The 16,127-nt window shown below is 44.5% G+C and overlaps 1 protein-coding gene across 6 annotated transcripts in view; it reads right to left on the reverse strand.

The window, feature by feature from the left end:
• The window catches only part of LOC115203668 (b(0,+)-type amino acid transporter 1), a 48,089-nt gene that overhangs the window by 10,339 nt on the left and 21,623 nt on the right, over nt 1–16,127 (reverse strand). For 5 of the 6 annotated variants that reach the window (XM_029768587.1, XM_029768588.1, XM_029768586.1 and 2 more), the window contains 6 exons: nt 14,841–14,981; nt 12,237–12,384; nt 7,458–7,700; nt 7,104–7,229; nt 5,580–5,679; nt 4,895–4,939 (listed from right to left, as the gene is read on the reverse strand). In XM_029768587.1, the coding sequence (XP_029624447.1) occupies nt 4,895–4,939; nt 5,580–5,679; nt 7,104–7,229; nt 7,458–7,700; nt 12,237–12,384; nt 14,841–14,975 (797 nt within the window). In that variant the 5' untranslated portion in view covers nt 14,976–14,981. The other variant, XM_029768592.1, reaches the window with a different exon arrangement.

A 16,127-nucleotide genomic window follows, 5' to 3' on the forward strand; every position in this document is an offset into this window, starting at 1 on the left:
TTCGAAGTACGGTAATGGAATATTTTGAATTTTTTTGTCACGAAACGCGTTGGGCGCGTCACCCTTCTTTACCATTCGGATAGTGTCTTGAACGCACGAACAAAACGCTGCTATTTGGATATAACTATGGATTATTTGGGACAAAACCAACATTTGTTATTGAAGTAGAAGTCCTGGGAGTGCATTCTGACGAAGAACAGCAAAGGTAATAACATTTTTCTTATAGTAAATCTGACTTTGGTGAGCGCTAAACTTGGTGGGTGTCTAAATAGCTAGCCCTGTGATGCCGGGCTATCTACTTAGAATATTGCAAAATGTGCTTACACCGAAAAGCTATTTTAAAATCGGACATAGCGAGTGCATATAGGAGTTCTGTATCTATAATTCTTAAAATAATTGTTATGTTTTTTGTGAACGTTTATTGTGAGTAATTTAGTAAATTCACCGGAAGTGTTCGGTGGGAATGCTAGTCACATGCTAGTCACATGCTAATGTAAAAAGATGGTTTTTGATATAAATATGAACTTGATTGAACAAAACATGCATGTATTGTATAACATAATGTCCTAGGTGTGTCATCTGATGAAGATCAAAGGTTAGTGCTGCATTTAGCTGTGGTTTGGGTTTATGTGACATTATATGCTAGCTTGAAAAATGGGTGTCTGATTATTTCTGGCTGGGTTCTGCTGACATAATCTAATGTTTTGCTTTCGTTGTAAAGCCTTTTTGAAATCGGACAGTGTGGTTAGATTAACGAGAGTCTTGTCTTTAAAATGGTGTAAAATAGTCATATGTTTGAGAAATTGAAGTAATAGCATTTCTAAGGTATTTGAATATCGCGCCACGGGATTACACTGGCTGTTGAGTAGAGGTTAACATGATGCCTTCTAATTGCAGTCGTTGTACTTATAATATACAGGAGAACGATCGCCTTACGTCGAGGATAGCTGTGCTGCAAGCCCAGCTTCAGACGCAATCGTTAGGCAAGGGTAATTTCAGTGTAGGAAAGGATGAAACAGCGTCTGTGCCACCATTAAGTACAGATAGTAACGTTAGTATAAACCCCCTCGCACGGTCCCCGCAGCCGGACAACTTTCTCATGGCTTCTGGCGGGAAACGCTGTAGGAATGCTCAACCGGTGTCGCTTATTCAGCCGACAGAAACTTTCAACCGGTTCTCCCCATTAAGCGAGTCGGAGGCCGAAACTTCTCTGGTATCTGCTCCTCCCGTTGTGGGATCTGAGACGCCGAAGCCTCTCACCATTAGCTCTGACAAATTGAAAACCCTAGTCATTGGCGACTCCATTACCCGCAGTATTAGACTAAAAACGAATCATCCAGCGATCATACACTGTTTACCAGGGGGCAGGGCTACCGACATTAAGGCTAATCTGAAGATGGTGCTGGCTAAAGCTAAAACTGGCGAATGTAGAGAGTATAGAGATATTGTTATCCATGTCGGCACCAACGATGTTAGGATGAAACAGTCAGAGGTCACCAAGCATCAACATAGCTTCAGCGTGTAAATCAGCTAGAAAGATGTGTCGGCATCGATTAATTGTCTCTTGCCCCCTCCCAGTTAGGGGGAGTGATGAGCTCTACAGCAGAGTCTCACAACTCAATCGCTGGTTGAAAACTGTTTTCTGCCCCTCCCAAAAGATAGAATTTGTAGATAATTGGCCCTCTTTCTGGGACTCACCCACAAACAGGACCAAGCCTGGCCTGTTGAGGAGTGACGGACTCCATCCTAGCTGGAGGGGTGCTCTCATCTTATCTATGAACATAGACAGGGCTCTAACTCCTCTAGCTCCACAATGAAATAGGGTGCAGGCCAGGCAGCAGGCTGTTAGGCAGCCTGCCAGCTTAGTGGAGTCTGCCACTAGCACAGTCAGTGTAGTCAGCTCAGCTATCCCCATTGAGACCGTGTCTATGCCTCGATCTAGGTTGGGCAAAATTAAAGATGGCGGTGTTCGCTTTAGTAATCTCACTAGTATAAAAACCTCCTCCATCCCTGCCATTATTGAAAGAGATTGTGATACCTCACATCTCAAAATAGGGCTACTTAATGTTAGATCCCTCACTTCCAAGGCAGTTATAGTCAATGAACTAATCACTGATCATAATCTTGATGTGATTGGCCTGACTGAAACATGGAATAAATGTTGTGGATCTTAATGTTTTTCCTCATAATCCTGGACTATCGGACCACCATTTTATTACGTTCGCAATCGCAACAAATAATCTGCTCAGACCCCAAGCAAGAAGCATTAAAAGTCGTGCTATAAATTCTCAGACAACCCAAAGATTCCTTGATGCACTTCCAGACTCCCTCTGCCTACCCAAGGACGTCAGAGGACAAAAATCAGTTAACCACCTAACCGAGGAACTCAATTTAACCTTGCGCAATATCCTAGATGCAGTTGCACTCCTAAAAACTAAAAACATTTGTCATAAGAAACTAGCTCCCTGGTATACAGAAAATACACGAGCTCTGAAGCAATCTTCCAGAAAATTGGAACAGAAATGGCGCCACACCAAACGAAGTCTTCCGACTAGCTTTGAAAGACAGTACCGTGCAGTATCGAAGAGCCCTCACTGCTGCTCGATCAACTTAATTGAGGAAAATAAGAACAATCCGAAATTTCTTTTTGATACTGTCGCAAAGTTAACTAAAAAGCAGCATTCCCCAAGAGAGGATGGCTCTCACTTCAGCAGTGATGAATTCATGAACTTCTTTGAGGAAAAGATCATGATCATTAGAAAGCAAATTACGGACTCCTCTTTAAATCTGCGTATTCCTCCAAAGCTCCATTGTCCTGAGTCTGCACAACCCTGCCAGGGCCTAGGATCAAGGGAGATACTAAAGGGTTTTAATACTATATCTCTTGACACAATGATGAAAATAATCATGGCCTCTAAACCTTCAAGCTGCATACTGGACCCTATTCCAACTAAACTACTGAAAGAGCTGCTTTCTGTGCTTGGCCCTCCTATGTTGAACATAATAAACGGCTCTCTATCCACCGGATGTGTACCAAACTCACTAAAAGTGGCAGTAATAAAGCCTCTCTTGAAAAAGCCAAATCTTGACCCAGAAATTATAAAAAACTGTCGGCCTATATCGAATCTTCCATTCTTCTCAAAAAAATGTGAAAAAGCTGTTGCGCAGCAACTCACTGCCTTCCTGAAGACAAACAATGTACACGAAATGCTTCAGTCAGGTTTTAGACCCCATCATAGCACTGAGACTGCACTTGTGAAGGTGGTAAATTACCTTTTAATGACCGAGGTTCTGCATCTGTCCTCATGCTCCTAGATCTTAGTGCTGCTTTTGATACCATCGATCACCACATTCTTTTGGAGAGATTGGAAACCCAAATTGGTCTACATGGACAAGTTCTGGCCTGGTTTAGGTCTTATCTGTTGGAAAGATATCAGTTTGTCTCTGAATGGTTTGTCCTCTGACAAATCACTGACTTGCTGTAACTCTGTGGTTCCTAAATCACTAGTTTAGTAAACTGTCGGAAACATTAACTTGCTTGAACGTGCTGAAGGTCATGTAACTGTTTGTTACGTGAAATATTTGCTTTAATTGTGGACTTGTGGTTCATACGAAATGTATTCCTCCACTGTGACTGTTGTCTTTTTGTTGTCACGGGCCTTACTGTTTATCACGGTGGTGTATGAAGTACTGGGTATAGAGCAAACAACGCAAATATCACAACACAGGTTGTAATATGGCTTTTAAACTGGATTGGCTTCCTCAAGGATTTTACCCGCGCTTGGCTTCCTCAGGGATTTTACCCGCGCTTGGCTTCCTCAGGGATTTTACCCGCCGCTTGGCTTCCTCAGGGATTTTACCCACGCTTGGCTTCCTCAGGGATATTACCCGCGCTTGGCTTCCTCAGGGATTTTACCCACGCTTGGCTTCCTCAGGGATATTACCCACGCTTGGCTTCCTCAGGGATATTACCCACGCTTGGCTTCCTCAGGGATTTTACCCGCGCTTGGCTTCCTCAGTGATATTACCCACGCTTGGCTTCCTCAGGGATATTACCCACGCTTGGCTTCCTCAGGGATATTACCCACACTTGGCTTCCTCAGTGATATTACCCGCGCTTGGCTTCCTCAGGGATATTACCCGCACTTGGCTTCCTCAGGGATATTACCCGCGCTTGGCTTCCTCAGTGATATTACCCACGCTTGGCTTCCTCAGTGATATTACCCACGCTTGGCTTCCTCAGTGATATTACCCACGCTTGGCTTCCTCAGTGATATTACCCACGCTTGGCTTCCTCAGTGATATTACCCACGCTTGGCTTCTTCAGTGATACTACCCACGCTTGGCTTCCTCAGTGATACTACCCACGCTTGGCTTCCTCAGGGATATTACCCACGCTTGGCTTCCTCAGGGATATTACCCACGCTTGGCTTCCTCAGTGATATTACCCACGCTTGGCTTCCTCAGTGATATTACCCACGCTTGGCTTCCTCAGTGATACTACCCACGCTTGGCTTCCTCAGTGATATTACCTGCGCTTGGCTTCCTCAGTGATATTACCCACGCTTGGCTTCCTCAGTGATACTACCCACGCTTGGCTTCCTCAGTGATATTACCCACGCTTGGCTTCCTCAGTGATATTACCCGCGCTTGGCTTCCTCAGTGATACTACCCACGCACTGCTGCTAGTGAGCAGTATATGAGGCTCTCACTGCACTGAGAGTCACTTTGGACAGGAGTCTCTGATGAATGACAGTGGAAATCCAGACTCAGAAAGGTTGCGTCCCAAATGGCACCCTGTTCCTTACATAGTCCACTACGGTTGACCAGGGCCCATCAGGGAACAGGGCGCCATTTTGGACACACACTAAATGTCAGTTGTATGGACACTCACCTGTTTGGGTTTTTCAGCTCCTCTGTTATAAAGTTCAGCTGATTCCTGAGAGAAAACACGTGTTTACAGAACAACGTTTAAACAGGTTGTGTTGACCTGTTTGAACAGAAATCTCAAAACCAGAAAACTGTTTTTTTGAGGAAGTGATAAAAACAGAGAGATAGGATGCATCCCCAATGGTACCTGATCCCTTACTTTACATTTTTACATTTTAGTCATTTTAGCAGACGCTCTTATCCAGAGCGACTTACAGTAGTGAATGCATACATTTCATACGTTTTTTTTTCTCCGTACTGGTCCCCCGTGGGAATCGAACCCACAACCCTGGCGTTGCAAACACCATGCTCTACCAACTGAGCCACACGGGACCTACTTAGTTGACTACTTTAGACTAGAGAGCTATGGGCCCTGACTAGAGCGCTATGGGCCCCCCTGACTAGAGCGCTATGGGCCCCCCTGACTAGAGCGCTATGGGCCCCCCTGACTAGAGCGCTATGGGCCCCCCTGACTAGAGCGCTACGGGCCCCCCTGACTAGAGCGCTACGGGCCCCCCTGACTAGAGCGCTACGGGCCCCCCTGACTAGAGCGCTACGGGCCCCCCTGACTAGAGCACTATGGGCCCTGGTCAAAAGTAGTGACCTATATAGGAAGTAGGGTGCCATTTGGGATGCAGGTGTAGTCTTACCACCCATCGTAGGCCCAGAGCCCGTTGTAAAACGCCAGTCCAATGGATCCAAAGGAGGTTGAGGCTCCTTCAAATGGGTTGGAGAGATTCTCAGTGTTTCCTGGACACAAACGTGACAGTATATACATTTTAATATTCATACTTTTGACCAGAATAGGTTGTACCCAAAAGAGAGTGATATTTGAAACTTCCGCATGATAATACAGGGTGGGTACTGGAATAAATGGCAAAGTTTTCATCCCAAATGGTACCCTATTCTATACAGAAGTGCCCTACTTTTGACCAGGATCCATAGGGCTCTGAGGGATATATACTACCGTTCAAAAGTTTGGGGTCACTTTGAAATGTCCTTCTTTTTGAAAGAAAATCAATTTTTTTGTCCACTAAATTAACATCAAATTGATCAGAAATACAGTGTAGACATTGTTAATGTTGTAAATGACTATTGTAGCTGGAAATGGCAGATTTTTAATGGAATATCTACATAGGCGTACAGAGGCCCATTATCAGCAACCATCACTCCTGTGTTCCAATGGCACGTTGTGTTAGCTAATCCAAGTTGATCATTTTAAAAGGCTAATTGATGGCTTTTCAACCCCTTTGTTATGGCACTCCTAAATAAGTTCACAAGTAAAAATGTGCTTAACAAGTTATATAATTAGCTGCAAGGAATCTGTGTGCACTAATACTGTTTAACGTGATTTTTGAATGACTACCTCATCTCTGTACTACACACATACAATTATATGTAAGGACCCTCAGTCGAGCAGTGAATTTCAAACACAGATTCAACCACAAAGACCAGGGAGGTTTTCCAATGGCTCGCAAAGAAGGGCACCAATTGGCAGATGGGTAAAAAAAAAGCAGACATTGAATATCCCTTTGAGCATGGTGAAGTTATTAATTACACTTTAGATGGTTTATCAATACACCCAGTCACTACAAAGATAGGAACGATGCCTCTAACTCAGTTGCCGGAGAGGAAGGAAACCACTGAGGGATTTGACAAGGAGGCCAATGGTGACTTTAAACCGTTACAGAGTTTAAGGGCTGTGATAGGAGAAAACTGAGGACAGATAAACAACTTTGTAGTTACTCCAAAATTGTAACCAAAATGACAGAGTGAAAACAAGGAGGCCTGTACAGAATACAAATATTCCAAAACCCTATTCCCTGTATAGTGGTCCACCCTATTCCCTATATAGCGGTCTACCCTATTCCCTATATAGTGGTCTACCCTATTCCCTATATAGCGGTCTACCCTATTCCCTTTATAGTGTACTACTTTTGATGCAGGCCATAGGGCTCTGGTCTAAAGTAGTGCCCTATATAGGGAATAAGGTGCCATAGGGCTCTGGTCTAAAGTAGTGCACTATACAGGGAATAGGGTTCCATAGGGCTCTGGTGTAAAGTAGTGCACTATATAGGGAATAGGGTGCCATTTGGCTCTGGTCTAAAGTAGTGCACTATATAAAGGGAATAGGGTGCCATTTGGCAGACAGACAGAATGTGTAAAGTACCAACCTTGTGCCAAGAGGACGATTCCCGCCACTATGATGACCAGGATGATGAGAAGCTTGGCTGCAGTGAAGAAGTTCTGGACATAGCTGGCTAGCTTCACACTGAGACAGTTCACCGACACTATCAGAACTGGGGGAAGAGGAAGGGAAGGAAGAGGAAGAGGAAGGAAGGAGAGGAGGAATATTTTATTAATCAATATGAGACAGAAGTTGGTCCTCTGCTGTAGTCAACCCCTCCGACACACACACACACACACACACACACACACACACACACACACACACACACAAGGCTGGAACAATGGGCCAATTGTTTTCTATTAGGATTTTTCATAATTCAAGAAGAATTCACACTCACGTATGCACGCTGCAGCCAGGCACTTGGTGACCACTACGGGAGGAGTGCATCCTGGGTAGAACGGTGTGGAGGCGTACTCTGCGAAGCTTAGGGCGATGATGGCGAAGGAGGAGGGCTTTAGGACCATGATGGTGCTCCATGAGTAGAGGTAGGCCATCACTGACCCATAGGCTTCCATCAGGTACTGGTATGCCCCTCCAGACTTAGTGATCATGGTGCCCAGCTCCGCGTAGCACAGCGCCCCTGCAGGCAGACAGGCAGGCTCAGAGACAGACAGTTAGTTGACACTAGTCCTACTGCTGCTTCAGGGGATTTCCTTTCAATTTGTCCAATTAAGACCTAGACAACCAGGTGAGTTCCTAACGAATCAATTAAGACCTAGACAACCAGGTGAGTTCTTAAGTAATCAATTAAGACCTAGACAACCAGGTGAGGGGCGTTCTTGACTAGTCAATTAAGACCTAGACAACCAGGTGAGGGGAGTTCCTTACTAATCAATTAAGACCTAGACAACCAGGTGAGATCCTAACTAGTCAATTAAGACCTAGACAACCAGGTGAGTTCTTAACTAATCAATTAAGACCTAGACTTCCAGGTGAGTTCTTAACTAATCGATTAAGACCTAGAAAATTGACCAGTTAGAAACTCACCTGGTTGTCGTCGGCAAATGTAATGATGGTGTTGGAGTTGTGCCTGGCCATGCAGTCATGAGTGAACAGGGAGTACAGGAGGGGGCTGAGCACGCACCCCTGAGGTGCCCCTGTGTTGAGGATCAGCGTGGCGGATGTGTTGTTACCTACCCTCACCACCTGGTGGGCGGCCCGTCAGGAAGTCCAGGATCCAGTTGCAGAGGGAGGTGTTTAGTCCCAGGTTCCTTAGCTTATTGATAAGCTTTGAGGGCACTATGGTGTTGAACGCTGAGCTGTAGTCAATGAATAGCATTCTCACATAGGTGTTCCTTTTGTCCAGGTGGGAAAGGGCAGTGTGGAGTGCAATAGAGACTGCATCATCTGTGGATTTGTTGGGGCGGTATGCAAATTGGAGTGGGTCTAGGGTTTCTGGGATAATGGTAATGATGTGAGCCATGATCAGCCTTTCAAACTTCATGGCTACAGACGTGAGTGCTACGGGTCGGTAGTCATTTAGGCAGGTTACCTAAGTGTTCTTGGGCACAGGCACTATGGTGGTCTGCTTAAAACATGTTGGTGTTACAGACTTGGACAGGGAGAGGTTGAAAATGTCATTGAAGGCACTTGCTAGTTGGTCAGTGCATGCTCGCAGTACACATCCTGGTAGTCCGGCTGGCCCTGCGGCCAAGTGAATGTTGACCTGTCTAAAGGTCTTACTCACATCGGCTGCGGAGAGAGTGATCACACAGTCTTCCGGTACAGCTGGTGCTCTCATGCATGTTTCAGTGTTATTTACCTCGAAGCGAACATAGAAGTAGTTTAGCTCGTCCGGTAGGCTTGTGTCACTGGGCAGCTCTCGGCTGTGCTTCCCTTTGTAGTCTGTAATGGTTTGCAAGCCTTGCCACAGCCGACGTCAGACTCAATCTTAGTCCTGTATTGATGCTTTGCCTGTTTGATGGTACGTTGGAGGGTATAGCAGGATTTCTAATAAGCTTCCGGGTCCCGCTCCTTGAAAGTGGCAGCTCTAGCCTTTAGCTCAGTGAGGATGCTGCCTGTAATTCTTGGTTTCTGGTTGGGGTATGTACGTACTGTCACTGTGGGGACGACGTCATCGATGCACTTATTGATGAAGCCAGTTGCATATTTAACCTCCCTGGGCAAGGTGGGACGTTTGCGTCCCACCTAGTCAACAGCCAGTGGAATCGTGTGGCGCAAAATACAAATACCTCATAAATGCTATAACTTCAATTTCTCAAACATATGACTATTTTACACCATTTTAAAGACAAGACTCTCGTTAATCTAACCACACTGTCCAATTTCAAAAAGGCTTTACAGCGAAAGCAAAACATTAGATTATGTCAGGAGAGTACCCTTCCAAAAATAATCACACAGCCATTTACAAAGCATGCATATATGTCACAAAAAACAAAACCACAGCTAAATGCAGCACTAACCTTTGATGATCTTCATCGGATGACACTCCTAGGACATTATGTTATACAATACATGCATGTTTTGTTCAATCAAGTTCATATTTATATCAAAAACCAGCTTTTTACATAAGCATGTGATGTTCAGAACTAGCATACCCACCGCAAACTTCCGGTGAATTTACTTAATCACTCACGATTAACGTTCACAAAATACAGAACAATTATTTTAAGAATTATAGATACAGAACTCCTTTATGCAATCGCAGTGTCAGATTTTAAAATAGCTTTTCGGCGAAAGCACATTTTGCAATATTCTGAGTAGATAGCCCAGCCATCACGGCTAGCTAATTTGACACCCACCAAGTTTGGCCCTCACCAAACTCAGATTTACTATAAGAAAAATTGGATTACCTTTGCTGTTCTTCGTCAGAATGCACTCCCAGGACTTCTACTTCAACAACAAATGTTGTTTTGGTTCGAAATAATCCATAGTTATATTGAAATAGCTCCGTTTTGTTCATGCGTTGAGGTCAGTATCCAAAGGGTGCATTTCGTGACAAAAATTCCAAAATATTCCATAACCGTACTTCGAAGCATGTCAAACGATCAATTTTTATGCGATTTTTCTTGTAAAATAGCGATAATATTCCAACTGGCGACGTTGTATTCGTTCAAAGAGAGAAAGAAAAGCATGGAGTCCTCTCGTGCACGCGCACTCCATTTTCATTGTTCCCTGCATGACCACTCACAAAAACTCCTGCTGTTTTTCGCCCAGAGACTGCAGAGCTGTCATTCCACTTTCTGGCGCCTTCTGAGAGCCAATGGAAGCCTTAGAAAATGTCACGTTACAGCAGAGATGCTGTTTTTTGATAGAGATGCCCTAGAAGGACAACAAATTATCAGACAGGGCACTTCCTGCATGGAATCTTCTCAGGTTTTGGCCTGCCATATGAGTTCTGTTATACTCACAGACACCATTCAAACAGTTTTAGAAACTTTAGAGTGTTTTCTATCCAAAGCAAATAAGTATATGCATTTTCTCGTTTCTGGGTAAGAGTAGTAACCAGTTTAAATCGGGTACGTTTTTTATCAGTCCGTGAAAATACTGCCCCCTAGCCCCAACAGGTTTTAACATGTTGATAGAAATGAGGTAAAACTGATTTAAGTTTCCCTGCATTAAAGTCCCCGGCTACTAGGAGCGCCATCTCTAGGTGAGCATTTTCTTGTTTGCTTATGGCAGAATACAGCTCATTCAATGCTGTCTTAGTGCCAGCCTCTGACTGTGGTGGTATGTAAACAGCTACAAAGAATATAGACGAAAACTCTCTCGGTAGGTAATGTGGTCTGCAGCTTAACATGAGAAACTCTACCTCAGGTGAGCAATGGCTCGAGACTTCCTTAGATATCGTGCACCAGCTGTTGTTTGCAAAAATGCATAGTCCGCCACCCCTTGTCATACCAGACACCGCTGTTCAATCCTGCCGGTACATCGCATAACCAGCCAGCTGTATGTTGATAGTGTCGTTGTTCAGCCACGACTCCGTGAAGCATAAGATGTTACAGTTTTTAAATGTGGTAGTTTAATCTTCCCAATAGCTCGTCCATTTTATTGTCCAAAGATTGCATGTTTGCGAGCAGAATTGAGGGAAGTGGGGGTTTATTAGATCGCCTCCTACTTCTCAGAGAGGCCCTCCGGCCTCTCTTTCTCCGCCTCCTCTTCACGCAGATCACGGGGGTCGGGGCCTGTTCCCGAGGGAGATGTTAACCAGTAGCTGGTCAGAGCCCTGCACTAGTGACAGACGTTAACCAGTAGCTGGTCAGAGCCCTGCACTAGTGACAGACGTTAACCAGTGGCTGGTCAGAAATTTGTTTCCGGATGCTGAGATTAGCTGACCGAGACTGGGAGAGGAATTCCCTCCTAGCCTCTTAATAAATCAGCAGGGTTCATGTTGGGAGAGGAATTCCCTCCTAGCCTCTTAATAAATCAGCAGGGTTCATGTTAGGAGAGGAATTCCCTCCTAGCCTCTTAATAAATCAGCAGGGTTCATGTTAGGAGAGGAATTCCCTCCTAGCCTCTTAATAAATCAGCAGGGTTCATGTTGGGAGAGGAATTCCCTCCTAGACTCTTAATAAATCAGCAGGGTTCATGTTGGGAGAGGAATTCCCTCCTAGCCTCTTAATAAAACAGCAGGGTTCATGTTAGGAGAGGAATTCCCTCCTAGCCTCTTAATAAATCAGCAGGGTTCATGTTGGGAGAGGAATTCCCTCCTAGCCTCTTAATAACTCAGCAGGGTTCATGTTAGGTGCACTATGTCCATGTTCCTGAACACACTGACACAATCCTTCTCACAGTCAATTTGCCTCCCAAATGGAACTCTATTCCCTATATAGTGCACTACTTTAGACCAGAGCCCTATGGGGTAGCAGGACCAGGCCCATAGGATTAGGGTGCCATCTGGGATGCATGGAGTCTTTCACGGGGGCCTTCTCACACGGGGGCCCTTCTCACACGGGGCCTCGGCACTTTGGTCATTCCTGATTTAGGAGATTCCTATCATTCTTTCCCACCACTATTGACTGGTTAGAGATTACCCAGGACAGGGTTAGTCAGTTAATCTATCTCAGTTTATGGTGTCATTTAGTGTCTGGTTAGAGATTACCCAGGACAGGTCAGGTCAGGTAATGTCTGTCTGTCTGTCTGTCTGTGCTCTCACCCATTGTAGCCAGCACCCCGCAGGCGGCCCAGACACACAGACATGGTCCTACGGCTCCCGTTTCCAGCAGCACTGCCTTAGGGGAGATGAAGATGCCGGAGCCGATCATTGTTCCTACGATCAGACAAATCCCACTCAAAAGACCCACCTGCAGAGAGAGACAGGAAGTGGTCATGACAACTTCCTGAGAGGGTGATACAGGCTGTAGAACCAGCAATTAAACCCCCGTCTCCTGTTGGGAAGCTTTGAATGTTTTACCCCTCATCCACGTCTCTTAATGTGAACGTTTTGTTTTGACATGTAATACCCCTGTCTACGTTAAGGTTATGTAGTCTGTTTATTTCCATTATTGCATTTTGTATTGTTTTATATATATTATTTTTATGAAATAAATATGTCCTGTGTCACCACTCAATCAATGAATGACTGGCCTGTTTATAAACACAGCGTAGTGTGAGTTAGTGAGTAGTTAACTCAATGAGTCGGCGTAATTTAGGACTTCTAACCCCTTTTAAACATGGTGTGTTTCTCCTGCGTCCGTAGATACCAACCATTTGTCTGTGTGGTTAACGGGGAAGGAGCTAGAGCGGGGTTTGTAAGACAAGCACAGATAAATATTGAAGCCGTGTTGAAGAGACCAAACTGCATGCGGAATGTGGATACTCATCTTTTAATATAATTAAGTATACACAGAAAACAATAAACACTCACGACATGCTAACAGGCTACTTACGAACAAAACGAATAGCAGTGTTAACTCAACCACCCACAAACCCAAGTGACAAACATACTCCTAATTATATGACTCCCAATCAGGAACAACGATAACCAGCTGTCCCTGATCGGGAGCCACACAGACCCACATAGAAACACAACACCCAGAACAAACATACACAGACATACTCTGCCACGTCCTGACCAAAAACTACACAACAACACCCTCTGCTGGTCAGGATGTGACATCCCCAAAGGGCTCAGGGGTCTTATTCTTTACAGAATCATCTGTAGAGTCAAAATGACGCACACAAGCGACAAAAAAGGGGACAATGTGACAATTAATCTACATAATCACTGGAAAATTAAATAGTTCTATTGAGAGGTACTGACCCTGGTTTCCTGAGAGCCTCACGGTGTAAACTACACAATTAAATATTTTTTTAAAGATGTGGGCGTTTTCTTTACCGTGTTAAATGTCACTAAAGCCTGGTTTACAAACCACTGTGGTACTCTGAAAATAAAACTGTCTCTTTAAACAACTTCACTTTATTTTGTTCTCTGTCATGTCTTGAAGAAAAAAAACATTGAGACTTTCTTTGTTGTTCAGGGATATTAAAACAAGTGTGTGACTGTGGCCCAGTTGATATAGTCTGGTTTATTATTATCTGATGTGGTAAAGGTCCCAGATTGATCTAGTCTGGTTTATGATTATTATTATTATTATTATTATTATTATCTGATGTGGTAAAGGCCCCAGACTGATCTAGTCTGATATCTAATTATTATCATCTGATGTGGTAAAGGCCCCAGACTTATCAAGTCTGGTATATTATTATCATCTGATGTGGTAAAGGTCCACACCCCATGGGGCCCGACCCCAAGTTTAGGAACCACTGTACTAACCTCTCTCTGTCTCTCTGTCTCCCTCAGCCTCCCCACTGTACTAACCTCTCTCTGTCTCTCTGTCTCCCTCAGCCTCCCTACTATTCTAACCTCTCTCTCTCCGCCATGGCACAACCCAAGGGGTTGAAGATATCCCTGGTCATCCCTACTGCCTCTGATCTGGTGGACTCACTAAACAGAGAACATCCCTGGTCATCCCTACTGCCTCTGATCTGGTGGACTCACTAAACAGAGAACATCCCTGGTCATCCCTACTGCCTCTGATCTGGAGGACTCACTAAACAGAAAACATCCCTGGTCATCCCTACTGCCTCTGATCTGGAGGACTCACTAAACAGAGAACATCCCTGGTCATCCCTACTGCCTCTGATCTGGAGGACTCACTAAACAGAGAACATCCCTGGTCATCCCTACTGCCTCTGATCTGGAGGACTCACTAAACACAAATATTTAGTTTGTAAATAATGTCTGAGTGTTGGCGTGTGCCCCTGGCTATCCGTATAAAATGTTTACGTTTTTTTTATGGAATTATTTATACTTTGACTTTTGATCCTTAAGTATATTTTAGCAGTTACATTTACCTTTGATACTTAAGTATATTTAAAACGAAATACTTTTAGACTTTTATTCAAGTAGTATTTTACTGTGGTGACTTTTATTTGAGTCATTTTCTATGGAAGGTTACAGGAAGGAACATTTATGTATGGAAGATATCTTTACTTTGTATGACATTCGGGTACATTTTAGTAACGTATGTTTTTGCTCCTGCTGAGGTAGACTCTGGTTTAACGTTAGCTTCTTCCTTCATCCTTCTAGCTGGTTCATATTACCACACACACACACACACACACACACACACACACACACACACACACACACACACACACACACACACACACACACACACACACACACACACACACAGGGAGACAGAGAGAGAGAGACAGACAGACTAACACACGTACTGTCCTCTACATTCCCCACCTCCTTCTGTAGCACGGTAGCCTTCATGTCCTCCTCAGCAGGCTTGGAGTGGGAGGCAGACATATTGGAGGTTGGGCCGGTGGCGGGGCCTCCATTAAACATGTCCTTCCTCTTCCTCACACTGTCCTCGTCCATGTCACCCTGCTCACTCACACACACACACACACACACACACACACACACACACACACACACACACACACACACACACACACACACACACACACACACACACACACACACACACACACACGAGGACAATGTTAAGAGGACAGACTCAGTTCTCATCAACTCATTTTCATTCAAAGACTCAATCATGGACACTCTTACTGACAGTTATGGCTGCTTCGCATGATATATTGTTGTCTCTACCTTCTTGCCCTTTGTGCTGTTGTCTGTGCCCAATAATGTTTGTACCATGTTTTGTGCTGCTGCCATGTTGTGCTGCTGCCATGTTGTGCTGCTGCCATGTTGTGTTGCTGCCATGCTGTGCTGCTGCCATGTTGTGTTGCTGCCATGTTGTGCTGCTGCCATGTTGTGCTGCTGCCATGTTGTGTTGCTGCCATGCTGTGCTGCTGCCATGTTGTGTTGCTGCCATGTTGTGCTGCTGCCATGTTGTGTTGCTGCCATGCTGTGTTGCTGCCATGTTGTGTTGTTGTCTTAGGTCTCTCTTTATGTAGTGTGATGTACAGTACCAGTCAAAAGTTTGGACACAGCAACTTATTCAAGTTTTTTTTTTTTTTTTTTACTATTTTCTACAATGTAGAATAATACTGAAGACATCAAAACTATGAAATTACACATATGGAATCATGTAGTAACCAAAAAAGTGTTAAACAAGTCAAAGTATATTTTATATTTGAGATTCTTCAAAATAGCCACCCTTTGCCTTGACAGCTATGCACACTCTGGGCATTCTCTCAACCAGCTTCCGTTGGAATGTTTTTCCAACAATTTTGAAGGAGTTCCCACATATGCTGAGCACTTGTTGGCGGCTTTTCCTTCACTCTGCGGTCCAACTCATCCCAAACCATCTCATTTGGGTTGAGGTCGGGTGATTGTGGAGGCCAGGTCATCTGATGCAGCACCCCATCAGTCTTCTTCTTGGTCAAATAGCCCTTACACAGCCTGGAGGTGTATTGGGTCATTGTCCTGTTGAAAAACACCACTAAGCACAAACCAGATGGAATGGCTTATCACTGCAGAATGCTGTGGTAGCCATGCTGGTTAAATGAGCCTTGAATTATAAATAAATCACTGACAGTGTCACCAGCAAAGCACCCCCAC

The sequence above is a fragment of the Salmo trutta genome, chromosome 12, assembly GCF_901001165.1.
Source record: "Salmo trutta chromosome 12, fSalTru1.1, whole genome shotgun sequence".
NCBI lineage: Eukaryota > Metazoa > Chordata > Actinopteri > Salmoniformes > Salmonidae > Salmo > Salmo trutta.